Genomic DNA, 27,627 nt, shown 5'->3' with positions numbered 1-27,627 from the left:
AATTCATGTCGGAATAGCCGCAATTTGATACGGGCTTAAAGTTTATCAATCTATGATAATTTTGGCAATTCCGTGCATTTGTAACCGCGAAGATCCACGAGCATAACGTTCGCAATAAGAAGAGTCTCCCAAGTCTCGGCTGAATATCAGTTGTATCGGACATTCAGGGTGCATTCCATGTAAACCTCACACCAAAAGTACGACATGGATAGGCCAGGTTTACGCCAAGGTTCATATGCAATTATTACGCCGACCCAACCCCCATTTAGCTCTCGGGCAATTTATAAGTACAATGGTGATGATGTAGAAATACACACAAACAATCACGGAAAGAGCTTTGCGCCACGCCGCTGTGCCATTTCACCGGTCAGTGTAGCCACACGCCGGCAAATGCGTAACTCGCGCGAACACCACCGAAAATGACATAACTCAAGGGCACTGGGCTCGATAACCTTTCAGGTTTATCTTAGTGTCCTAGGCAACACTCACAGACATTCTCTTTATAATTCTTTAATTCTTCTTTATGTTTAAGACAATAAGTAAATATATTTTTAATGAACACGCTGTAAAAATGTTGCTCCACACCAAAGATCTTCAAGTCTTGCTTCATTGAAAGCACCCTGGTCTAAAATGCCTGAGATAATTTTTGGTTGGTGCAAGTTAAAAATTGATACCGGTTGATCGAAGATTCGAGACCTTTCTTTATGGGGGTATTCGACCCCTGTTGGGTCTGATGAGAAATACTTCTATTTGTTTTTCATGTCATTTGAAGCCATTCTACACCTTAATTTGCATCCACCCCGCCCAGTTTATGAATTATTTATGGACTGAAAGCTGCTGTTGTGGCAACGGATTTTCAGGGCAACAACTTTGTCCTAAAATCCTGTTCCAAATTTATTTGGTTTCTCGAAGGGAGAGTTTTTTGAGGTATGTAGGAATAGAGGTTTGATTGGCCTATTTTCCGTAATCAGTCTGGTACACTTATTTTGCTTAAGATTACTCATCTGCCATTGCTCGTTGTTCAAAGAAGAATAGCACCACCTGTAGTCCATGTACCTTTGTTGCATCGTTTGTTTGCGTTAGGTAGCTAGTATCTTTATACGAGCTATCTATATACGAGCTATGTATATACGTAATGTTGGTTTCTAATCTTTTCAAACAAGAGCTCTTGAGCATGCATTTTTCAAGAGACCTTCGCTCTTACTGATCTTTTACCTTGTTACTTTATGTTGCACTTGTGAGACAAACTTTAGAGCCGCGTGGTATTGTACAGAGAGTATTGATGCTTTGTGAAAGTTGTGTCGGCTCAGCTGTCTATACACCGTGTCGAAAACTGGTAGAATGGTAATAACGGTGGAAAGCTACCTCTTTTGGCACTGATTGTAAGACATCCTAGAAGCAGTTAAAGGCATTGAGTCATGGTAAATAGGCCTTCTCTATAGAAGTGTCATTTGGTTTCGGCGTGATCGTTGCTGTTTCACGTGATATGTTGTTGACAACTTGCTATTGATGGAAACTGTTTTGTTAATCAGTACGAGGTGAGTTCATGTGACCAGTTTAAGATCAGCCAATAACATCGCAGTCATGAAAATCGTGACTCAGCGGATTTTGGCACTTTGGGTATACCCAATCCATTTTATCATGACTCAATGCCTTCAAAGAAAACTGTTGCTGTAGTTTAACACTGATACGGGAGCAAAATGCCAATTGTATTTGATCATGACAAGAAAATGTATCTTGACACACAATCTTAGTTTTCTAGTTATTTAGTCGTTACGTTTGTTATAAGAAGCGCAAATTGCTTGAAAAGATCTTTTTTATGTTAGGTGGGTACAATGGCTCTAAAAGTTAATTTTAACGGAAAAGTTATGCTTTAGCGTTAGCTCCCACTTTGGCATTTTTTGGGCAATTACCGTATGAGCTTTTCTTTAAAAACAAACTGGGGCCTTCCTGTTTATTTGTATAAGTAATGGTCTATCTTGAATTTATTGCCGTGCAAGTCTCGCGAGGTATGTATATGTATGTATATGATATATTTATTGTTAGTTGATACATACAATAGTGGAAAAGCACATTCAGACTAACATGAAGCAATTTCAAAGATTGCACGAGGCAGTTAATTTACTGCAAAAAGAACACGTGCATTCATTTTAATGGAGCCAAGGGTCGTTAAAGGTAATGTGTCCAGCTATAGCAAGCGACTCTGCGGGGGTTTTTAGAAACATGTGATTTTTCATGTCATCGCCCCAGTCATTACCGTCGTTCTGTTTATTTATCCTGCTGCGAGGTTAGCTTTTCATGTGAGCAGTTTTGCATCGCAAGAATACTGACCAATCGCAAACTGTTATTTTGATGGGTGACTTGACAAGTTGGGTATACGCAGTCCTTTTATATGGACACATTACCTTTAATCAAATATTTTATTTTTTTTCTCTTTCGGGCTGTTCCAATTGAATTTTGTAATTGGTTCAGGATTTGCGACCCTAGAAAACTGGGCGATCTGATTCCATAATTTGTAGCTCTACCCTTTGGTATCAAAAGGGGATGTTGTACACGAAGGTTGTTTGATGAAAAAGTCCTTCATAAAGACAGGATCTAGATTGTTGAAAATTTTAGATATTTCAAGTGCTGCGATTCTAATTGATAGAATATGGATGGGAGTTTCCTTGGAGTTGGCAATAAGATCTTAATAGGAGGATGAACAGCCAGAGTTAGGTGGTCATGACGCTCTCTCGTTTATTTTCTCTAGTTTATCCTTATCCCTACGCATCGTGGGAATCCTTGCAAAGGAACTCTTTGGCACCATTCCCGTTCGTTACATTTCGATACAAATGATACCGTAATTGCCGAAGGAACACCAAATCACAGACACAAGCTTCATTTTGGGAAAGAGTTAGTCTTTTTGTTGTTGGCTGCATCGAAAATTCAACAAATCATTTCTACCGCAAAGTTTAACCATAGAGCTCACGTAGGTGTGGCCTGGAAATATGTCACAGCTTTCGGATGTGATTTCGGATCTTAGAATCCAGAGTGCGGCTTTGGCAGATGGTGAATATTTCCAAATTTTGTAAACATGGTTTTAAGTTCGGATGTGTCAAAGCATATTGCCCCAAAGATTCTCCAATGCCCAGGTTGCTGTGTTTTTATGCAAAAATCCGAGTGGAATGATTTCCCATTTAGGGAACGCTTTGCAGATATTAGGTGGAATGAGACTAGTCTCTTGTTTAAAAAGAGAAATATTTCTGGTCCTGGATGGCCTACTGACCTTCCTTCTCAGGTGCAAAACTCTACTGACCATTTTACTGACCGTACTCCCCATTTTTTAAAGAATATTTCACTCTTGTTCCAGCCAGGTCTTTCTTTTTAAGCCTCGCGTAATTTCAGCCCCACGCGCTTCTTGTTTTGTTTCTTTTTTTGATGGAATTTCCTGTGTAAAGTAGTGTCCGGACAAACCCTGTGCTTGATAAGTAATCGAATGCTTATCGCTTTCTGTTTTTATGTTGCTATTGTTTCATTTTTTGGGCAAATGTCAGCCTGATGTTTCTTCTAAAAGTTGTTTTTATAAAAACAGCGAGCACCCCCTCTTCCCAACCCAAGCAGAAAAGACACGAGCGGAATGTTTAGAGACAATGCATACTTTTAGCTGATAGTTGGAGAACCTTCTCTGCATGTTTATGATTTGCCAAAGAATTGTTATTCATGCAATGTGAGCTGTCTATCGTAAATTTATTCGTACATTTTCCGTAGAACCCTACTCCTCGTACTGGACGCAAACGCTCGCATGGAATATTCCCCTGATCCTGAACGTGCGCGTTTTCGTGGAACCTACTCCTCCTCCTGAACGTGCAGGTTTTCGTGGAACCTACTCCTACTCCAGAACACATACGCTCCCGTTGAATATATTCCATTCCTGAACGCATGCGTTTTCGTGGGCGCTACAACCCCCCGCTAAGCCAGTAGTTTGCAGCCCACAGTGTTTAAAAATCGAGGCATTTAAAGAATTTCATAGGAGGCATTTAAAGACTCATTGCTAACAATGAGCCATTGCGCTACGCAAGCATCCCAAAATGCATTTTTAGAGAGTCTGGAATCAATTTACTGCCATTGTTTGGATCGTGGCCACGCTCGCAAAGGCCCATTGTTAGCAATGAGTCTTTAAAGAAGGATACACATACTCTTCACAGTTGTTGTTAATCTTTCATCAGTCGATTTTCTCTATTGGTACCTGGATATGGCCCAGTCTGCATTTGCTAGTTTTTGGCCATTTGTGCATTTCATCATTGTCACTGTTATTGTTGTTGTCTCAGTTTCAGGAGATACACAAGGTATGCTGTGACAGTTTTAACCAAATATCTCATTAAAGTGCCACCATGTTTCCTTTCTGTCAATAAGGTTTCACATCTTTCTAATTTTAAAGTTGAATTTGGTTATGGGTACTTAAAGGATAATTTTCGTCTTAACCGTGAATCAATTATGTACCAAATTGCTTTTTTTTCAACAGTTTTTGAGTTTATTTAAATCAGGGCTTAAAGAACGCCTGTCAAACGGTGTCTTTCAGGGCGTTTCTCGAAGTCTAAGGATCTGCTCAGCTGAGAAAGCAGACTTTGAATCGACTGAATTTAAGACTTAATCCGACGTATTTTCTTTACATGCATCTCGTTAGTTGTCATTCAGCAATCTGAGTAAGCACTTAAGCTAGCTTTTGCTTGGTCCACGATCATAAATGCAGTGCTCTCTGCCCAATTCTCTCTACCCAATTTTGTGCTGCGAATACTGTTGTTGTGCCTCCCTCCCCGCCTTGCAATGGACGTTGCAGGAAACTCCTTCTAATCATGCCAGCCTTTTCAGTGTCAGTTATTTTAAACATTTTCCAGATTTTGATACTTTGATATTTTACCATACATACTGAACTAATATTCTGGGGAAAAACTGCTTAGCAATATTTTTGGTCGCAAAATGCCCTTTTGTTAACGTAACAGCCGAACTCAATGAGAAACGACAATTGTCTACAAAAGTGCGTAGAGCAACTGTGGAAAGAAAATGCCTTCATTACACATAAGAAATTCTTGTCTGGAGCTGGCCACATATTTATTAGTCATTTAAAAGACTTGCACCAGGCCATGATTGGTTTGTTGCAAGTAGCTTTGCGAATATGCTAAGGTAGGGACGCATGCTATCAGGGAGGGCAATTGGGGAAACCGCCAGAAAAGCCAACAAATTCGCCAAATAGTAAAAATTGCCTAATTTCGCGAAAACAGGGGGTTGTCGCGATAAAAACAGAACATTAAGGACGATTTCAATGGATATGCGATGAATCCAAAACTTTTAATAAAATGAAGAATTACAACGAACGTAAAGAACTTTACAAGGTTGCCAAGCCAATGATAAAACGTTTAGGTCCAAAGCTTTTTTGAACAGTTAGCTTGTTCGTGTTATCTCCTAAATCAATTTTGGTTTTTCAATGAAAATTGATTTGCTAAAGCGTAAGGAAGCCACCGTTTTTACTTTTTGACAAGAGACTGTCCTCGGAATTATTGCTAGCTTAGGTTGCAGAAAAGGTGGAAGCTGAATTGTTTGTTTCAAGCCAGAGACAAAGCTATCTCCATGTTATTCAGTTTTATCGAACTTTCCTTGTGGGGATGGCCCTTAAAGGGTGCATTTGAAACCATTCAACGAAGAAAGTGGACAAGTTTCTGACAAGAAACTATCGTCGAATAAGTGGCCGTTCAAAATTTCCTCAAGCATTTTTCTGCTAGACTCCTCCGCTACAGAATAAACTGGTTTCCGATCTTCGTAATTTCTTTTGCAATGAACTACAATCGCTTAGTATGACGCAGGTTTCAATTCTAATTCTCTCTAAGACCTTGTTACAGACAAATCCCGAAACATCAGCTTTCTTCGAAAAACATATTCCCCTATACGTCACTGTCTTTCCAAAACTTTCTGTCCTTCCATTTTCGAAGTTTTAAGCTTAGCATCGTCGGCCAGTTTTTTCTTAGCATTTTTACTGTTTACGAGAAAACGAAATGGTTTTTTTGTTCGATATCATTTTTTAAATTATTGTTTTGTAGGAAAAGGTGCTTTTATATTTGCAAGTTACGACGAATAAGAGGTCGAATATCGAGTTGCCATACAGTCATAATTAATGACAAAGACGTCATTCTCGGTGAGTTCTGTCCTGTTTTTTCTGTCCTGTTTTTCCTACTTGTTCCTTGTCATCTTTCAATGTATCACCTACAGTACAAATGCACCAAAACCTCCCACAAGAAAGCGATTTCCCCTAATAAGGATGCAAACTCCATTTCAACCTGCAATAATCTGAGATGGGATCATGCGCTGCTCAGTGCCAATCTATTTGATATTTAAACACTTAACATACTGTCCATCATGCCATTTGAAAGTCAGCTAGAGGACTATGAAGGGGGTTAACCTAGCCAACATTACACTACATAGACTGCGTAGCATCTCTATTGAATTACAGCTAGAGCAGTGTTGATGTAGTAAACTAATGCTTTGCTTTGAAAAGAGCAAAAATAAAAGAACTTGTTCATTATCAAACAAACAAAGTGCAAGAACATTGCAACAAATACCGTAATTATTCTCCAGGTTTGTTTAGACAGGACATATAATAGCCTGACAATCTGACATTCAAGCTAATGTTTGCTTTCTCCACAGATTCTTGTAGCAGGGATCCAGTCTTTCATAATCTGCCAGGTGATTTTTTTGAAAGTGCATTGGTGTCACGTGACTGATGACGTCATTTAAGGGTTAAAAATCAGACAAAATCATCGCTAGCTCTTCACTGGAGTGTTATTTTTTGACGAAAATTACATACTTCGACTCGTCTCGTTGCAAGCTTTCAATTGATGTATATTTAAACATGATTTGCCGCCATCAGCATTTTCATTATGACGTCATCCAAAATTTTGCATGACGTCATCAAAGATCTTATTGTCATTAAATGATAGATTGGCATAAATTTGTATTAATATGAGGCTGGAAGTCAGCAAAACATTTCCTCCATAATTTTTTCAACCAAATAATCAGTATTTAGATCATTTAAATTAAATTTGTGCGAACAGGAAAAGCCAAGGAAGTTCGAATAAGGTAGTGCTATCTGACGAGTCAGTCACTTCTTCCTCCGTAGTTGCAAAGTCTTGCTCCCACTTTGAACCGGACAATAAGTTCTTTGCATCTGCAATTGACTGTTGCACTAAGTCGGAAGAATGCCTTGGAGCTATAGGCTATCCAATATGCCCTCGCTGAAGGTACATGACTTTCTTCATTAAGACTATCGTATGCTGCGAAATATGACCATACTAATCAATACTCCATCTGGCATTTTCTGGTGGTGGATTTACATATGAATTTGACTCCTTACACACGAAATTAATAAGAACAGCTTCATTTCCTTGTCACAGTACACCTTCAGGGGTTGCAAGACTAGAGCTATGGTTTTGATGAGATGTGCAAATGCCTTTTCGATAAAGACAGCCTTGCCAGTCTCGAAACCTTGATGGTCTTCGTTCATTATTGAGACTGCTTTCGTTTTCTTGGATTTTTGTGCGCTCGACAAAGTAGAAGTGAGTCATCAAGGCAAGTGCATAAAAATTTAGAGCAAAAGATACTCCAAGGTAAAAAGGGTTTTTTACAATGATGCAAACAAAGAGAATCTAATAAAACTTAATCCCAAAATATTTCGAAGGTCACGCTGGGTGTCACAGGCTCCAGGCAATTCCATTGCTCATAACTTACGGAGAAGAAGCGTGGGAGACTTCAAAAAGCAAATAGAAGTCCTTCCAAGATGTAACCACAAAAAGGCTGAAAACAGAATGATTTTGCATGCTAACTCGACAGATGCAAAAGTAGTTGTTGTTGCGAAGGATACTGATGTATTTGTGCTCCTTGTTCATGCAATGCAGAAGTGAAACCCACAAATGAGTGATTTATGTGCATAAACAACAAGCAAATCGTCGAGATTTGAGGCATCGCTGAAACTTTTGGTTCCAAAATTTGCCATGTTCTCCCACAGATCCATGGAATTATGGGCTGAGACTCTCAGAAAGAGTTATCGCAGACGCAAAGACATTCGCGAAACTGTAGAACATAGTGGAACGCTATATTAAAGCCGCTTAGGGACAAGGATTCGTATTTATCAAATTTGAAAACAAAGTCATCTGCAGCAGTTCCACAGATCCACAATGATTCAATCAGAGAAGAATTAAATTGTGTCAACATAACAAGGTTATTTTGGTTACAGTGTTTAGATGCAATTACTACAAGACATGTCCCAAAAGCCTGCAGTTGAAATTCGGACGACATACTTGATCGTTTAAAGTCTAAATGGTCCACAAGAAAGCAGCTTCCCCATCTCAAAAGAAGTCAAAAAGACATCCAAGGTGTGAAAAGAAAGCTTCCTTTACAGCACAAGGATATGAAGATGACCGAGAAGATGAATTTATCCATGAAGAAAGTCATGCACCTTCATACCCACCGCTGAAGACCTATAGTGCGAAGACATCTTTGCCAGCCTATAATAGTGCGAAGACATTCTTCCAACTCAGTGCAACAGTCAAATGCAAATGCAGAGAATTTATTGTCCGGTTCAGAGTTGGACCATGACTCTAAACCAGACAATAATGCCTTCCGAGGAAGAAATGACCCACTCGTCAGGTAGTGACTACCTTATTCGAACTTCCTTGGCTATTGCGGTTCGCGAAAATGTAATATAAATGATCTAAATACTAGTTATTTGGATGAAAATACTACGGAAGAAATGCTTTTGATGACGTCATTATGAAAATACTGATGTCGGCAAATCATGCTTAAATATACATCAATTAAAAGCTTGCAACGAGACGAGTCAAAGTATGTAATTTGCGTCAAAAAATAACATTCCAGTAAAGAGCTAGCGATGATTTTGTCCGACTTTTTACCCTTAAATGACGTCATCAGTCCCGTGGCATCCAGGCATTTTAAAAAAGTCACCTGGCAGACTGGACTCCCTACTACAAGAATCCGTTTGGAAAGTAAACATCAGCTTGGATGTCGGATTGTCAGGCTATATGTCCTGTCTAGTCACGTCTAAGCCACGGTTTCTGATCTACGAGAATCCGGAAATGTAAATTTGTGATGTCAAAATCAGTTTCAAACGGATATCCCAGAAATCGTACGTAGTTTCAGATCGTGAAATGCCCCTTGGTGCATCTGATGCCAAAATGACACCCCGCACCACCCTTCTTTACGAACGCGATGTCATTTGAAATTGCGGGGAAATGACTTACAGGACACATCAAAGCAATACTTGATAGCTAAGTCATTTGTTATGTAATGGCAGTTTCAATAGTTTGGAAAAATCCAACCGGTCCAGCTGATACTCAGAGATATCAAAGCTGATACCAATCGACAAAAACATACTTTTTAGGATTTATCTAAAAATTCTCACAAATCTCGTTATATTTTTGATAAATAAGATAGTCAGCATAAAGATAACCAACCACTCGATGCCCATCATGATATTAATATTAATAGAAGACCCAACTGTGTCTTTCCTAACTGTGATTTCCAATGGCACAGAGACATTAAAGATCGATGCCATCGACGAAGAAAAAGGGGAGAATTTTTCATAAGTTTAAATGCACAATCTCAACGTCTGCAAGCTGCAAAAATTTATTTGGATGATTCCATCTTATGCGAACTGACATGGCACCCTAACTTCACAAAAGAAGAGAAGGATGCCCTTCACAACGTAATACATCTATCAAGCAATGTAAAATTATGAAAAGTCTTTGCCGAAAATTTTATACAATAGAAAAACTCTTACATTGCCATTTATTTTACAAATGGAATCGAAAGAGCAGAGTTTTTGCAATCACGCCCTCCCACTACAGTAAGATCAGTATTAAGAAGAAATAGTTTATACAATGTTTAAAGTAAAAAAAACACCTTTTTATGCGAAAGCATTGGAAACGTGGACGTTATTCAAGACCTTTTTTTGGTCGACAGAAACATTGACAAAGATTTTGAAACGCTAGACACCAGCTTTGGCATACGTACACCACGAAGCCAATATTGGATCTGCGGAGGAACATCTGTTTTTTACACAGATGAACAGCTATTTTTCCAAATCAATTTCATCGGTGAAACAGAGTATAAGGCCATAATAGCTGCTTTTGCAGGCTTTTTTTAAGATTTTTTGGAATTTAAACCTCTTAAAACGTCCTTGCAGCGATGCTCATGATTAATATATTTATCGTATTTTGATTTATTCATTCCACTGCCGGGCTGTGACGTAGTCTTATGAGCGTTTTTACTTAGTATTCAGGACAACATATCCACATTAGAAATAAAATGAAACTGAAGATAAACTCTTATCATTTATTCAAGATTGAGTTTTTTAAATCATACTTCTTGAAAATTTTTCCTGTCCCCATTTATAAAGAGGCATTTCAAATACCATACCTCATCGAAAAAGATTGCCCATCTTATTCAAAATAACGGAAGGAATTTTTATATTCAGTTTAAAGATCATTGTCTCAAAAACGAACACTTAGATACAAAGAAAACATCCATGCTTTATTTATCGCCCTCTCTGACCAACTCTATCTACACCGCAGTTGTGGAGGGTTTAATTGCATATCTGTGTATATTCTATTTTTCTTCTTGTCCTCTGTATCATTCTGGCTCATGCTATACTTCATTTTGAATTTTAAAAGAAGGTACTCATTGCCATTCTTTTCAGGAGTATTTTGTGTTTGGTATTCCTAGTCAGAGGCTACGCAGTTCATGGATTGAACTGCTATTAAAGGGTCCGCCGTAAAAGATTGGCTGCCTGGCATTAAAATTAATTCACAAACTGAAGGATTTGTCAAAAGTCTCAATGCTGCATAAACAACATGTATGGTGAAATAAAAACTTAAAAACTTTTCCAGCATGGAAAATTACGTAAAAGATTCAAATGTTTAATGTAATAGAAATTAAGAAACTCCAAAGAAACAACGGGCTCTGAAATTTGCCACACAATATGGTGTACTCATTGGAGACTTTAGCTTGTTTTAAAATTGGGTATGACCATTTGGCCTTTGTATGCTCTTCAACCATTTGCTCTTCAAGCGCGTGAAACTTCCGGGTCCCATTACCCAGGCTATTAAACGCGAATCATTTTGTGTAAACTAGTTCTTGATATCTTTCGCAAGTTTACTTTAAGACCCCGTTTACACGGGATCGATCCTGGCCGAAATCGATCCCAAACTGGTACGGATGGCGTTCCGTTTACGGGATCTGTGCTAATATGGGTTCAATTTGGAGAGCGCTCCAGTTTTGAGAGCGCGCCATGGCCTAGTTGGCTTTTTGGTTAATCCGGCCCTGCAGCTGAGTACCATCAACATGTCCATGGGAACCTCATCCAATCAAAAGCCAAGGCACCTGATTCATTAGCTCTCTCTGGGTGACAAAACAAAAAACAGGTGCCGCATACCGATTTGGGCCGTCTTTAGTTAATGGGTGTCCGCGTGGGCTGATATACTTAAGCTCTTTCTCCTGTTGCTTATCTCGGATCACTTCTTGGCATTTACAGCTGCTTTTTGCACATGGGTGCTTTTTCTTCGAATCGACATTGTGTAAGTAAATAGTCCCTGACATAGAACCCGGGCCTCTTGTTTGAACAACATCCGAATCTGTTAATACACAACCTTTGATGTAGATACCAAAACGAACCCAAGACCTTCTGGATATAACTGCATTGAATGCTGGTAACCGATACCAGTCTCGTTGCGATTGGTTCACTATTTATTTTTAGTGGGTAACCCTCGGTTATCGTTGAGAGCTGCTGCCCATTGAATAACTAACTGTTGACAAAAAAGCATGCATATGAAACCGTACATTTTTTGGATTCGCAAGAAAACAGCACTTGCAGTAGTGGATGGGGGTATGTGAGCCCTCGTTACAAGGAACCCGAAAAAAGACGAACGCCACGAATGCTCAAAATGTAGACATTTCATCAATTTTCACTTCGGTTATGGGTCCTCAGCTCGGAGGGTATGCCACAATTTTCCCGTTCAAAGCCAAATGCCTGTGCCATAACTGTCATGTCCCAGATTTCAAAGTAATCGAGTGTTGGAAAAATCTCTAGAAAATGTTTAGCACTGCAATGTTTCAATTTAAAAATTCAGCACTTTATACAAAGGGAGCCAAACAGAGCCATAGGCTTAGAACTTTATCTTTTGTCTCTGCCTCTATTTTGATTTGTTTGAACTTGCAGGTGTATAAGGTAAAAATTCACCGAACGAATAAGCTTCATAGTAGGTATAGCCGGGAAAAATAAAGCAAAATTTATTTTCAAATTTTACTTCATAATTGAGCGTCACCACGTTGCCCGACCAGTAACCAAAATTTGCCAAATTTCAGTTTAGAAAAAAATACAGTTTGCCTAGTGAAATAAACCGACAGATGTTTGGAAAGCAAAGGAAACGCTTCAACATGATTGTTTCGCGAAAAGTGAGACATTTAGCTGTTCTTGAAATATTTAATCTGGTAGCGTTTGATCCTTAGTAGCAGTTAAAGTTTCACTTTCAACGGTTAGCTGTGGCTTTCCTTCAGGTCATCGCAGTTGCTGATACTTAAACATACTTTAAGAAATTTGTTAAGAAAAAGTTCTAGAATAAAAGTCTTTAAGGAATACAAGATGAGTAGTCGGATAAATTCATGGCCTTGTTTATGCATAACAAGTATGACTGGAAATAAATCAGAATTTCGTCGATGAATTGTTAGTAGATGTATGTATGCTTAAATCTAATCTGCATCATTTGAATTACGCTCTGGCTTTTGGTTTCAACAGCTTCCTCCCCCCTCCCCCCCCTCCCCCTGGCTCTTCGTTTTTTGCATTTCAGGAAGAGCAGCATTTTCTGATTGCATCATACCAATCATATGACAACTTGCAAACAAAGAATAGTTTGTAAGTCTGCACAGCCAATGCGAATTCTGTGAATAAAGTTTACATTGAAAATGCCTTTCTTGGGAAAAACAGACGGAAAAATCGAGATGAAAAGCACAAATTCGAATGGTCATTTGGAAGATTTTTCTGCTTTGAAGTTCGAGCTGTCCTCCATTGATTTGATGCTGTCTTTTAATTGAATTGTATTTGCTGGCTCCTGCAATCGCCATGGATGTGAAAACATTTTGTTCTCTATTTGTATTTAATCGGTTATTAGGATCGCTTTTTGTGCATTATTGTGTGTGATCTTTTACCATCATTATACGGGCATAAAAGATTTTGATAAATCCTGTTTTGCCCTTAAAAAAAGGATAAAACAGGCAATTGAATTATTGATTAGAGAAATTCTTGCTTTAACCTGTAAGGGTGCCTTTTTGTTAATCCCACTGTTTGCTGCTTGTGCAGATTCTTCGGCTTGCTAGGCAGTTAGTGTCCTGAATTACATGCATTTAAATGTAAGGCTGGTATTGCAGTGATACACTGCGATAAAGTTTGCTGGAAGATTCGCTTAAAGAGCTTCGGTGTTGTCAAATGGTAAGACAAAGAAAAAACCAATTAGGGCTTCGTTTTAGTTTTTCTTACAGAACTGGCAGTCGATACCCTACTAACCAGAGATGTGACTTCAGTCATTTGGTGAATTTCTCTTGTAGTATTTTAAGAAGCAACATTTTGACGAATAATGTTGGTCTGATGAAAATACTTCACTAAGTTTGCAAATTGAAAGTTGAAATTCATGACTGCCTAAAAAGCTCGGTTGAAAAGCTGGTCAAGAAATAAAGACATGCAAACCTGTGCGCAAATCTGGTTACTATGTTGGCTAGAAGCAGCTTTTTTTCGTAAAAATCGTCTTGCCACCCAAGCAGATTCGATGCTCCATTGGGTTTTGTTCAGCGTGCAGCCTGAAGGAATTGCGTATTTAAGACTGTGCAGATTTTCCGTGCATGTAGGATTCGTGGAAATTTCCAGATAAACTGAGATAAACTGTTTCAGCAAAGACATCGTTAGCTGACGTAATGATACTTTCGTATTTTGCTGCACCACAGGGATCTCAATTGGGTTTCCTTCCATTTCTTTAACTAGACAGTATTCATAAGTGGTTCGTTACGAAAATCCAGGGACAATTCACTTTTTGAAAATAACGATATTTCGGATATAAACAAGGATTTCCATCAAATGCGTACAAGATTTGCATTGGGTGATTTGCTCCTTGATGGAAACCCCCACCAGACGTAGTAAATCTAATCTTCGAACCAAAGTTATGAATCTGAAGGGAACATGGTCGTTGTCAAGTTACGTTAATGTTTATTTAAAGCACCATTAAATTATAGGTTGCCATTTTAACATGTGTGTTTGCGTTTAAATGCAAAGCGCAGCAAAGCAGTCAATTTTTCAACGAATTAGGGTGTTCGCAGGAAAATATTATCAAAATATCTACACTATCACGTTGTTTTTATCACGTGGTTTTTTATCACGTGTTTGTGTTCTCACGTTGAACTCAGGCTGCAGACCCCAAAGCTGAAATAGCTCACCCCAAGCACCGTTTTGTGTCGCTCTTTTGCGCTCAACAAGCTGCTTCGTATTAAGACCCGGGGGTTAGAGCTGTTTTGAAATCTGAACCTTTGCACCGTAGTGGATTTAACAAACAAGGCAAGGAAACAGAAAAAACACCTGTAAAAGCCCATGCAAATAAAAAGAGAACTATGAAAAGGACTTTCATCCCCTTTCATTTGAAATCACATTATATAAACATGAAAGGAGAATTTTCATGTCTGTTTGTAAAATAGTGTTTGATCATATGTGGCCAAAAATCAAGTGAGATTGCGGGGGATTCTTATTGTTCATTACTTATCTTTCAGTCCGTGTCACCAGAAGATAGAATTACTTGCTGAACAGAAGGCAGCGAATTTGAGTCGCCAGGTCAGTTTTTACTTTGCTGGTTTTTTGTATCTTTAGTTTTCAGCTCGAATAGTGACCTTTTTTGTGAAATCTTCATCCCCTGCATTGCAAGTGTTAGTGCTGACCCCCTTGTTCTTTGTATGAATCGTAATTTGAATTTTAACTGATTGCGTAGCCCATTGGATGCTGGTTTTACTTTTAAGACAACTGAAAACATTCACGCACCACTTAAATTAAACCTTTGGAAAGCAGGTTGATAAAGGTTCGCAGAAGTAGATTCACCGTCGTTGAAAGTAGAGAAACTTTCAAAGTATGTTCTTCATTATTTTCGTTTGATCCAAAGACTATGTCATTTTCAATATATGTCTTTCTCACGTTTATCTTGATAATGACTGCAAATATCCATTACTACTGGTAGTGTGAATAAACTGTTCGTTCAACTGATTCCCGCGTCTCACTTAAAAATGTCCACGTTTTGGTTCTTATCTTCACCCCTGGCAAAGACGTCGCTTTTTATACAGCGGAGCTTTTCCTTTGGCCTTTAGATATTAGATTTTATCATTGAGTTTGATAAAATGTCGCTACTTTGGTGTAAGACAACTCGAGGTCATTACCATTTTTTTTTTCACTGATTATCTTACAACCAGTTCGTGTTGTTTGTTTGTTTAGCCGTGATCGCGATAGCCTTCGCCGCCACGTGAATCTCGATCCTTTCGGTTTGTTATAACCGGGTCACGTCCAATAGGGGTTTTAGTCAACGCTTTCTTATCAATTAAGTCCCCCTCTCCCCTCCGGCGCTTGTGAGGTATTAACATGCTTTCGTTTTCCACATCGAAATAATTCTGGATATGAAATAGTTCTGATCTCAATGAATCCGAATTTCATTTTAGAGAAAGTAACTTCAAGTGCTTGCTTTTGGTCAATGAAACATATAAATTAATATATTGATACATAGTTATATGAAAATCGCTTCTTTTTACGGGAGCATTTTAGCTTGCCTAGGCTTCCCATTATCCTGCTTTAAGAATCTCCTTGCCTGTAGGCTATGTATGGCTTTATTTTCAATTCAAACATAGATCCGAGACCTGTTTTGAAATCTCTTCCCTGTATTGAGATTTCGTTTCTTAACCTCCTTTGAGGGTGATATAGTATTGAGGCCCATTTGTAAAAATGTTCTAAATAGATCGAACTTTTGACTCGTGGTGGACCATTCTGTGAATCTTTGTAATCAGCAATGTGTTTTATTATGTAGTGTTCATACTGAATCATTTGTTTTTGTTTTTACATCAGGTTTTCATTCTGCATTTGTTTTGAAACAAATAACAATTGAAAAATACGGTTTCTTGGGTTTAATTACCGTTTTATACACAAACTTGTGGTTTAATACACAAAATCTCACGGCAGAATACGGCAGTAGCCAGACAGGTATGAATTTGAAATGTCCACTAAAATCTTGAAATCCTCAAAAACTTGAGCTGGATGTGGTTTATGACCGTAAAACCCCGAGAGGAACCCAAGGACCCCAACTGATATTTTTTATTTAAAAAAACAAATTAGTTGCGTCAAATCATGGACAAAGGCCTTATCATCAAGTGGACAAGTCTACAGAGTAACTTTTATCTGTCGAGCTGTCAGTTTAATCTGTATGTTTAAACTGTCGAGTCTCTAAGACTCACGGGTTCTTCTTTTTCTTTCTACACAAGCTCCCACATGTATTGCCACCAGGGCTGTAGAGCTTGGGGGCTGGGGAGTCGCAGCCCCCTAGTTATTTTTTCTTCAATTTTAGGGGTGCTATAGCCCCCCCCCTATTTTTTCTCCGAAAATGGTAATGTTCTATTTTTTAAATATGAGATTATCGTCAGATGATCTCAACAGCAAAACCAACCGATATATAGTGGGCATCCAGTTTTCCAAGTTCAAATTTTTTAAAGGCAAGTTTGCAAGCCATGTCCAAGAGAGCAGGAAGTCTTTTACAATACTTTCGAAGTTGTAAGGTTGCAACGATCCCCACATTCGAAGAGGAAGAGCTTGAGGAGAATGGGAAACAAGAAGCACTACTGCCCTTAGGACAAGACCACGTTGAAGAAGATGAGATCGATAAAGGTGAAAACCCTATAAGGCCATCTGAACCAAATCCTGCTGTTATTCAGTCATACTATACATGCTGTTGGTCTCGCAAGCAAGCAGATTATTTCTTATCCACATACCCATTAATTATGCTGCATTATGACAAGATTGGATGCAGAGTTTGCAAAAACATACATAGCATTAATATGTTTCGTGACCATGGTATGCGTTTGAGCAGAGAATGGATCAACTGTGAGATATCTTCAGATGCAGAAAAGAGTGCTGCACAAAAGCAGCTTAGAAAAAAGATTGTGAAACATGCAAATAGCAAAGCTAATTTGACTGCTAATAAACTATTCCTTGAAAGAGAGATACAATCAATCGAAAATGCCACAATTTCCAGTATTAATTATCAAAGACAAAACACTGAGAAATGCATAAGAACAGCATACCATATTGCCAATAAAGACAGGTCTTACACTGATTATGAAGCTCTTATAAACCCCAAATGTAAAATTGGATTAGAAATGGGAAAACATTGGATTCAAGGTGGTCATGTACAGAAATGATTGATACTGCAAAAGAAGCCATGGTAGAGTCACTAATTAAAGAAGTCCTTGGGGATCAAAGATGGTTCCCATTATCATAGATGGAGCAACATCATTTGCCAAGTCGTGTTGCTTGATAGTTTACTTACGGTCAGTGATAAAGGGGTCATCAGAACTTTTTTCTTGACATAATCAAACTTAGTGGTCAAAGTGCAGATGTTATTTACAATTCATTGCTTGAAATTCTTGACAAAAACAATATTACTTATGACTACTCAACCAAACATTTTATTGGATTCACTAGTGATGGTGCATCTGTCATGCAAGAAACCAGCAGGGGAGAAGCAACAAAACTGAAAGAGAGATACCCCCAAATAGTTATTTGGCATCAGTGTATTCTCAGTCACCAAAACTGCAACAAGAATTAAAGGAAATAGCCAGTGACATTGAAGTACAATTGCGTAGTGTAGGGAGAACTTTGACAACGAGATGGGTTGCATCTTCTTTTCGAGCAGTTAATTCTCTATGGCAAAACTATCCTGCAATATACAAGCATTTTCAGGCACTTTCTACTACATCTACAGACAAAATTACTTATAAAAGCTTGGTTAACAAAATGTACACAACTCAGTTTGTTGAGGATCTTGCTTTGTTAAATGACTGCCTAGGTCAGTTATCAGTTCTTTCAGAATCTCTCCAGAAGAGCGAGATTAACATTGTCAAAGCATCTGATTATGTAAGGTGGACAGTAAATGCTCTTGGGAAAATAAGGAACTCCCTTGGAGCAGAGTATTCATTTCAGATTCCTAAAGCATTGACTCGAAGTTCTTTCATTTACGACATGGCTACGCTTCTTTCAATCATGGTCAATTTTTACAAGGTTTGATTGATAGCATGAAGATGTGGTTGATCACTGATTCTGAAGCTCCTTTTATGCAGGACATCCAAGCTATTATTCCTAAAAAGACAGAGACAGAAATAGACAGAGAAAACAGCATTATCAGGATTTGCAACAGGTTCCAGATAACTTTCAAGGATATCTTACCTGCATTTAGAGAATTCTTCAGTGATCCAAGAAGTGTTCCAACAGAGATTAATACAATGTTAATTCAAGGATTCATGAATGTGATTCCAATAAAAAGTGCTGAAGCAGAGAGAGGGTTTTCAAAGATAAATATTTGGTTTGCACAAAGATGAGATCTTCAATGACTGCCAAGCACTTGTCTTCCTTGGTGTTTATTAGTATAAACGGGCCTTCTGTGCATCTGTGGGATGCAACAAATGCTACATCTAAAGGACTGCAGAAACATAAAAATGCAAATGACACCAGAACAAGGAATTGCAAACAACCATCCTTTAGTGATATAAACAGCATTCAGCAACTTTTCTGTTGAAAAGTTTCAATGATGATATTTTGATAGGAAATCTACCGAGCCCCCTAGTTATTTATCTAGCTTTACACCACCTTATTCCGTCTAATGGTACCGGTGAGCCCTGATATTGAGCGAAACCGGTCTAGAGGTGTCAGTGGTTTTCCTCACTTCACACTTGTTTTTTGCCCTGAACAGTGTCAGACCAGCCAAAGCCTAAATGTATACTTTTTCGGATGTATTTTCTAATTTATGTACAGCCAACAAACTTACGATCGACAAGCGATTCTAATAAGGCAAAAATGTAAATGTTTCTCAAGGGAAGTTTTTAAACGACCCAAAGTCTTGATTTTTATCTATCATAGTTTAGAAAGCTGTCTTTTTTTATTATTGATCTCTTGCTGCAAATATCTTCAATCTCCTTTATTCATCGTTAATTATTAAAAGAATAATTGCGTTCTCTTGCATAGTCGGAATAAAATAAATAAATGCAAAATAGGTTTAAACTGTAATTCTATTTCAAAGTGTTTTGGTCGTAGTAGATCATACTTAAGTGATGATGAATAAATATATTTGAATTAGACTGATCAAGCAAAGTGCGCAAGTGATTTCGTCTCATTTATTATTTAACTATTTAGGTTATGATGTCTTCAGGCAAAAAGCCGCACGTGTTTAAACCCCGTCCAACTGGCTATTGACGTGATAGGTGAATTGTCGGCGTTCCAATTTCATCCTCCATCAAATCATTTCAAACGGCGCTACAATTCTATTTCTCGCTGTATTTCATGCCTACGCCCATCTTACTCACATTTACTGTTTTATTATTGCAATTAAAGTTTCGAACCGCGAGTCGATTGAGCACCAGCTGTGAGTTGAGCCGCTGTTCAAAAACAAGCTATCGCGAGAGGCTTTCGCTGTTTTGACTGTTCTACTCTTCGGTTTAATTTTGAATATAGGAAGCAAACGCGAAGTATAACCAAGGAGCTTCCACAGTTACGACAGCAAGGCTTGTTCACATAGTATCAAGATTTCCTTCATTTTCAACAACTTGAACACTACTGAGAGGTCTTTCAGGGTTTTTGTTTTTTAATCAACTTGGTAATTGTAATTGGCCTTCAGCAATGCCACCACCATGGGGTGAAGGCCGGGGAGGGGTGCTGGGGGCCCTTCTGTTCAGGTTTGCTAGCTTTATACCAAGAGGATCCAGTCAAATTTGTAAAGAGGCGGAAACTTGATATCGATATTGAAACGACAAGCCTTCATTATTTATCAGAGAATTTTAGCCGTATATTTTTTATTCATTTTTAAAAAAGGCAATGCCACGTCAGGTTAGCCTTGATAACAGTTAGCAAGCACAGATTGTCAGTGTTAATTAGAATTCATTTTCATTCCGTTGGGATTGGAGAATAAAAGGCAATCTTTAGTTCTTGATAAATTGCTAATCCACAGGACTTCGTATCCTCAACAGTAAAATAGATGCCAATCAGTCGGAAAAACTGTTTTACTTGTGGATTTTGGTTCGATGTTTTTTGTAACCAGGTTTATCTATATGTAAATTTTCGCGTTTTATTTAGCGAAAAATTGGAGGGGCTATTGCCCCTTGGCCCCATGTGATGTTGGTCTTGCCCAAGGATAATTTTTTTGGATTCCTGATGCCCATTTGCCTGGCTCAAACTGAATGTCCTACCAAGATTAAAAAGCTTCATGTTGAATGGGCCAGATATGCTTTAAATCAAAAGCAAAAAAGCTGCTTTTCTCTTGCTTCTCGCCTTTCTTCAATGTTTGCATTTTGCTGATTGTATTTGCTTTTCTTGACAGTGATTTGTTTTTTCAAACAAATGGCCAATGGCGCTTATTGTTTCAAGATCACGGAAAATTAGCAAGTAGAATCTTTTTAGTAAAGTACCAGCAACAGTTTTGTGTCCCTGCCAGACGCGAATCTTCACAACCTTTTTACTGTTTTGCAGGATGACAACAGCTTTGGATACAGTCCTTTCTGTCTACCTTGGCTTTGTCGTCATTCTTATTTTGGCGGGAAATACCCTCGTCATCAGTGCATTTGCCCTTGGTTCGCGGAGAATGAAGACTTACACCAACTACTTCATTGTGAATCTGGCTATTTCAGACATGCTGGTCGGCATGTTATCCGTTCCTTATTGGATATACATTTCAACATGTAAGTAGTATTTGATTATACCTCTTCAACTCTTAAGCATGTGGCGCAATTCTTAGACATGAATTCGACACTGCACGGGTATTGGTACGCTTCGATCTTATGGTTGTATGCCTGCTGCTTCCTTGAATATCATTGTGCTTCAAAGTTCAAGAATATCAACCAACCAATATGCTCGATTGTGATCCCCTTCCCCTTTAATTCTGGCTTTTATTTTTTTTCTCCCATGAATCATTTATTTTAAAAAGGGCAGGTAAGAAGTGATTATACGCAAGCATTCCCGTGAGCCTTAGCTAGTACCATCGTAAAAGGGTTAAACTGTATTCAGTTTGACAGCAAAATAACACTAATATTCCCGCTCTAACTGCAAACCTTTGCAAATATAAGCCAAAGACCCATCAGTCATCCAACACTTCTTCCGATAATACTATTTTCAGTGTGGCCGGTCGTAATAATTCGTAACCATATCAAATGTTTGCAATATGTTCTAGGAAATTCAAAACTAAAGGGGGGATTGTATGAAGATTACGAATCAAGTAAATGGTGAAGTTATTTGTTCTTGTTTTAAGCAGGCCGAATACAGAGGCCAGTATACTCATCCAAGAATATTTTTAAAGATGCGGAAGGGATGTGAAACTGTATTGTTTCTTAAACAAGAGTAGTCATGCTTCCCATATTCAATTTGTTCATAATCCTTTCAAGTAAAGTTACTCAACGCTTCAGTTTACTCAAAGTCAATATCTGGCTTCCAAAACCTTTATGCGGGTAGAGCATGTTTTTTGCCAGTGCATCAGATATGCAGCTAAGCACAGTTAAATAAACTGGCTGATTAACTAGACAATTTTAATCGAGCACAAAGGCCACAGCAAACGGTATCCCCACATTGAAGTCTCGGGTAGTCTAAAGCACATAAGTTGTCTTCAGGGATGGGCAGGATAATCTTAAGAAGATGCCTATATACAAGATGCTGTTATGATCGTAAAAGAGTACTACAAAGTTTATCGTAGTACAAAATAAAGTTGATCGCATACAAAGAAATCTAATCCCTAAATTATTTAATACCCTAAAATCATCTTTACGCGTCATAGTTTAATCGCATAAAAAAGCATCGTATAAAAACATAGTTTAGTCGCATAAAAGAATCTATGGTTTGAATAAAAGATAAACGTAATACAGCTGAAAGATGCCTATTTAAAAAAAGAAAAGTCATCGCATACAAAACCATAAACAATAGGATTGATGCCAAAGGTCTACTTATCTATCTCATTGCAATATGACTGCAAGATTTCTTGACATCGCACTTAATCATTGAGATAATCAAGCAGGACACTGCCAATCTCTGGTCATGCTCCAATTTATCAAAAGACATACAGTTCATCAGTGAACTTGCCGGTTTTGATATGTTGGCCGCAGAACGAAGATAATAGTTGCTAGAACCAAACACGTTTCCTCGAGCATTAGAACTAAACGATTCCATACAATGCACAGTCACGCCTATTTTTGCTAAAATCAGAATGCGCAAATAAAATAACGATTCTGCTAAAGGACAACATTTGTTCGGGAAGCAAGAATGCGTCAAAACCTACACAAGCAAGGTCGAATTTTAGTTCAGCTTTTTTGGAATACGTTCACATAAAATTAAATCCTTAGTCGTGTCGGCGGAAAAGGTAAACTATGCGAGTGGCTAGGGGTTTTTAGTAATCAACTGCGCCATTCTTCCTCTCACATTACTTTCAATGAGTTCTGCGTTCACCTGGGTATGAATTAGTCCTCGCCTTTAGGTCATTGTCCAACCAATAATCCTACGTGGATCAACGTGTAAGTTGGATTACTTGTGTATTATCCATAGTATTTCTGCTTCTTTATGCGATTTAAACTTTGTAATATTAACGGTTTATTTTGTGACGCCAGTCAACAAGCACTTACTTTCTACGAATTAAATTTGTTATACCTTGTTCGTGTTATCTTAGCAGCATATTTCTCCCGCAATGACGTAAAAATGTTCTTATTTCTTTTTGGCTTGTTGCAATGTACGTTATATAGCGACCCCCGAGAGCGCCGGAAGCTCTTCAGAAGCTTCATACAATCGATTTAACAACAAAAATAAAAAACGAACAAATTTCAATGGGAAACATAAATGACATTGATACAGCTGAGCGTTCACAAATTGCAACGCCGACCCTCTTCCACAAATCAACCTCATCTTCATGTCAACTAAGTGAATAAACGCTCCCTCTTTTAAACGTCCTTTTACAAGGGGCACCACGGATTAGCCGTTACTTAGAATACATAGGACATAGGGTAACAAAGTAATTAACAAAAAAAAAATATAAAAAAAGAAAAGACCTTCCTAGCCTAAATTATTTACGAACGCCTTCTAACACCTGCCTCTATTCGACCACTCCCGCGATAAACCAACATTTAATTAACGGTAAACACCTTAAGTTGAAGATATTCCTCAAGCGTATTATGTGCCCCACAACAAAAAATTATGAATTCATTTATACTACTTCATTTCAATATTGCCCATTTATATGAATGATATGTGGTAAAGGAAGTGAGCTAGAGAAAGTTAGCGAGTTGGCATTATGACTAACTAATTTGGACTGTTCATCTTCGCACAAAGATTAACTTGCTAACTCGAAAGAAACTACCATCTATATCCAATTAGTCAGAATTTTAGCACTTTAAGTTTATAAGGCAATTAACAATCATATACTATCTTTATGAAAGATTATTTTGTACCCAAAACAACAGGTCACAACTTTCAACTCGGAAACTCTCAACCATAGCAAAACTTAGAAATACCAACTATGGTAGAGGAACATTAAGTTTTCAAGGGCCTAAAATCTGGAATTCATTCCCGGTTCCTTTTTCGTTTTTTCGCAGCAAGTAATTTATGCAATCCTAGAAATTACTTTATAGTAGTCTTGTTTAGTGTATTTCAATTATTGTTAAATCTAACATTAAATAATTTATACAATACAAGCAAATCAGGAGACTTTGATAAATTTCGGTCAGTGAAACACCAAACAATAAGGCTAAAAAGTTTTTTTCACGTTTTGCGCCCAATTTTCTCATGTTTTCTCGAGACCCCTTGCCCTAACATGAAAAAAGATGGATTATTTGGAAATTTTTGGAAAAAACATGGCCCTCACATTGACAAAAAATTTGATAACCTAAACTGAAATTTGATAGACTTAAAAAATTGGTAATGGCTCGTGAACTCAATTCATTCAAATTTCTTATTAATTTTATTTCAGTGCCTATCGAGCAGCGCACAAGAGAAAAAGCCGAATATCAGGCATTCCAGTCAATGGACATTCTGTTTGGCACTATATCAATCCTTAACCTTGTTTCGTTAACATTTGAGAGACTTATCGCCGTCAAGTATCCAGCCTACCATTTTAATTTGACGTGGAAGCCGGTTGCCTTGGTGCTTAGCCTCACTTGGATTCTGGGCTTGATATTTGCTGGATTCGGTTTTCTTGTTCCACGGTACATGAAGAATGCCGAGTACTTGTATCTCCTGTTTACCCTGGACTTCGCTTTACCGACCTTGCTGATAATTGGATGTTACATTATTATATTCAAAATTGCCCGAGACAGTTCTTCGATGAGCAACAAAAGAGTTAAAAAAGATATGAAAATCGCTCGCATGATTCTTATTATTATAGGACTATTCTTGATTTGCTGGTTGCCATTTTTCGCCCTCAGCATCACTTATTACAATTGTTATGACTGGTGCGCCAAGATTCCAGAATCACTGACCAGGCTGTTTAAAGCCATGCATTATACCAATTCAATGATGAATTTCTGGGTCTATGCGGTACGAAGTCCGGATTTTCGCCGGTCATTTAATGCACTGATTCGCTGGAAACTGCCTCGTTTGCGAAGTGAGACTGTCACAAGTTTCCACATGCGGCATCGAACAACATCGAACAACCAATCCCAGTCGAACCAGTCAAACGATGGAGACATGTGCAATGGGAACATGGCAAATAACGATACCCTATCCACGCCCCTTCCAATTCGCGCCGCTAGAGGCGACACTCAACTCACATCGATTTAATTTGTTTGCATGTTGAGAAACATGACAAGGACCTGATATTCAGGGAGCTGAGGTTTGGGACATATTACCGACTAAAGGCGCAAGATTGGAATATTGCAACAGAAGTACTTTCTCTTGACAAATGATTTTCAATATCTAACATTGACACGTTCATTATTAAAGTTTGAGAATCATAAAGGCAACGTGTTAGGACATACCTTGACTTGGTTTGGACAATTCGAATGCAGCTGGCCGACAGATCGCTTCGTTGTCCGCGTGTTGCACATTTGCTTTTATCCGAGACTTTGGCAATTCACTGTTCTTAATCTTGCAATAACAACGCTTAACTGCCTGCTGAAATTAACGATATTTACGTGGTTAATAATTTGATTCACTGAGCAAAACGTTGATTAGAAATGACCTGCAAAGGTCTGTTTCTGCTGCATAGTAATACAACATGAGGCGGTAAAGGGAAAATATTATGAAATATAAGTAAACCTGGACAATATATTTGCGGTTAAGTACTTTGCAAACGATGAATCTTCCTATTTTCGAAGCTGTGTTGGCAAATCATCATTTACTTTTTGGACTCGTGTTTCTGCTTGTGCCAAAACTGTTGATTTGAAAGATGGAGCAGTGGTGTGCTTGAAAATCACCTTGCGAGAGCCACGTCAATCAGAAACCAATTGAAATTGTCATGCATCCTCGAGGGACATTCTTGCGTTTAAGAAAATGTCCCCTGCGAATGTACTGTTAAAAAAGCTTGCCCTTTTCATGACATATGCGCATGCATATCCAGTTTAGGTGTTGGAGCTTTATTCAAACATGCGATACTTCAATGTAAATATGTAGATTTAAAACTCATTCCAAGAAAGAAAATAAAATAAAAATGGCTCATTCCAGCTTTGCGAGTACTGGTTTCCTCAGAGACACCCTTGAGATATGTCCCCATGCAAGGATTTCTGCCCAATGCCCCATCGTGCTGGCATAAGACTTTGGATGTCGGCAAAACAAATGCAGTTGATAGAAGATCAGAATACACTCCTTGGATACTGTACTCATTGTCGTCGCAGGGGCGTGATGGGTTCTTTGTTTTAAGTGTAACGACGTCATCAACAAAAAACTAGGCCCTTCTGTACATAAGTGTTATCAATTACATTTCGGGATATGAAATAGCAGTATCAACATTGACATGTCAGTAGAAAAAATTTAACGTATCTAAAATGTGAACATTTTACGTCACCGAGAAGATACGGAAAAGATACACCCAAACACACGCACACGAACACGAACATAATCACATTAATATAAAGATTTCATTTAACGCGTTGATATGTCAGAGTGATTTTGTAAATACCTTCAAAACAAGCGAGTTGTATTACACCGATATAGATTCATTTCAGATCTTTTATTCCTTTTGCTGTAGCTTAGCTTTTAAATAAACGTGACTCGCGGTGGATCAAATTGGCTCGCCGTTTTGATTATCGTTTGGTTCTATCAGCCTATCCCCAATTCGAAATTCGACCTTTATTACAAATCTTTATTTACTTTCATTTCTTTTATTCTTAAGGACATTTCTGATAGTTCCAAGGTTGATTTTAGTAATTTTACAGTTTTCAAATTAAACTTAGTTCTATCTAAGGTTAATTTTGTATTCTTTGACCCAATCGACCTTCATTTATATTAAGTGTAACGACGCTTTTCAAGATAAGGATGAGGTCTCAATACTACTGACTTAGGCATATTAAGTGCCTGCTTTTTGACGCATTATGCCAAGCTGATATATGTAGAGGTTGTAGCATTGAAACTTATAATAAATTCTGCTTCAAAAGAATTTGGTTTTCTGTGACTCTGAACTCTGTTCGTGGAAATATCAGTTACAAGGCTAACGGTTTTTGACCATGTCTGAGGAGTTGATATTGCCCGGTTCCTATCTCAGCATTTATTTCGCTGTAGCTTACATTCACATATTTAAATCCGATATTTTGGGTGAGTAGAGCAAGCTGGCAGATCGTTTTCCTCTATTTAATTCCCTACTCGGGAAAGAAAACATGAATAAAGGAATTCATTGACTTTGAAGAAAAATAGCCACATCCTTGATCAAATCAGGTGTTGAGGTTACTTTCCCTTTTCATAAGAAGCGACGATTAGCCGCTGGTGCATCAGCATAAGTTGCTCCACCTAACCTACATAAAACACTAAACCTTAAATGTAACTTGATGGACTCCAAGTAACAAAGCAACTTTATGGGCAGGGATTGGACAAGAAACGTTCACTTTTCCACTACCAGGGATCCGATGCACTACTACAGAAACCTATACTGCGATAAACCCTAACCCCTAAGAGATCAAAAATCAAAAACGATTTGAAGAAACACAATATGCTTTATAGCAAAAGGAAAGACACTCATCCGAGTCAGGCGAGTCAAGGTAGAAAACTTTCCTTTGAAAACTCAAACCACATAACTCCTGCTTCTTCATTATTTCCAAAGAAATCGAACGCAGGACATAAAGGCTTAATGCAAGAATGAA

The 27,627-nt window shown here is 38.1% G+C and overlaps 1 protein-coding gene across 4 annotated transcripts in view; it reads left to right on the top strand.

The window, feature by feature from the left end:
• LOC135696164 (histamine H2 receptor) overlaps window positions 1-26,945 on the top strand; it is a 31,148-nt gene extending 4,203 nt beyond the window's left edge. Inside the window, exons 2-5 of one of the 4 annotated variants that reach the window (XM_065215449.2) lie at window positions 6,072-6,166; window positions 14,848-14,908; window positions 20,840-21,048; window positions 24,309-26,945. In XM_065215449.2, coding sequence (XP_065071521.1) covers window positions 20,841-21,048; window positions 24,309-25,117 — 1,017 coding nt within the window. In that variant the 5' untranslated portion in view covers window positions 6,072-6,166; window positions 14,848-14,908; window position 20,840 and the 3' untranslated portion in view covers window positions 25,118-26,945. The other 3 variants (XM_065215452.2, XM_065215451.2, XM_065215453.2) reach the window with 3 other exon arrangements.
• The last annotated feature ends 682 nt before the right edge of the window (window positions 26,946-27,627 follow it).

Source organism: Rhopilema esculentum, chromosome 14, assembly GCF_057945365.1.
Source record: "Rhopilema esculentum isolate cy_ngs chromosome 14, ASM5794536v1, whole genome shotgun sequence".
In the NCBI taxonomy this organism is placed as follows: Eukaryota; Metazoa; Cnidaria; class Scyphozoa; order Rhizostomeae; family Rhizostomatidae; genus Rhopilema; species Rhopilema esculentum.
The sequence above is the reverse complement of the archived record's forward strand: the minus strand, read 5'-3'. Positions and strand labels throughout refer to the sequence as shown.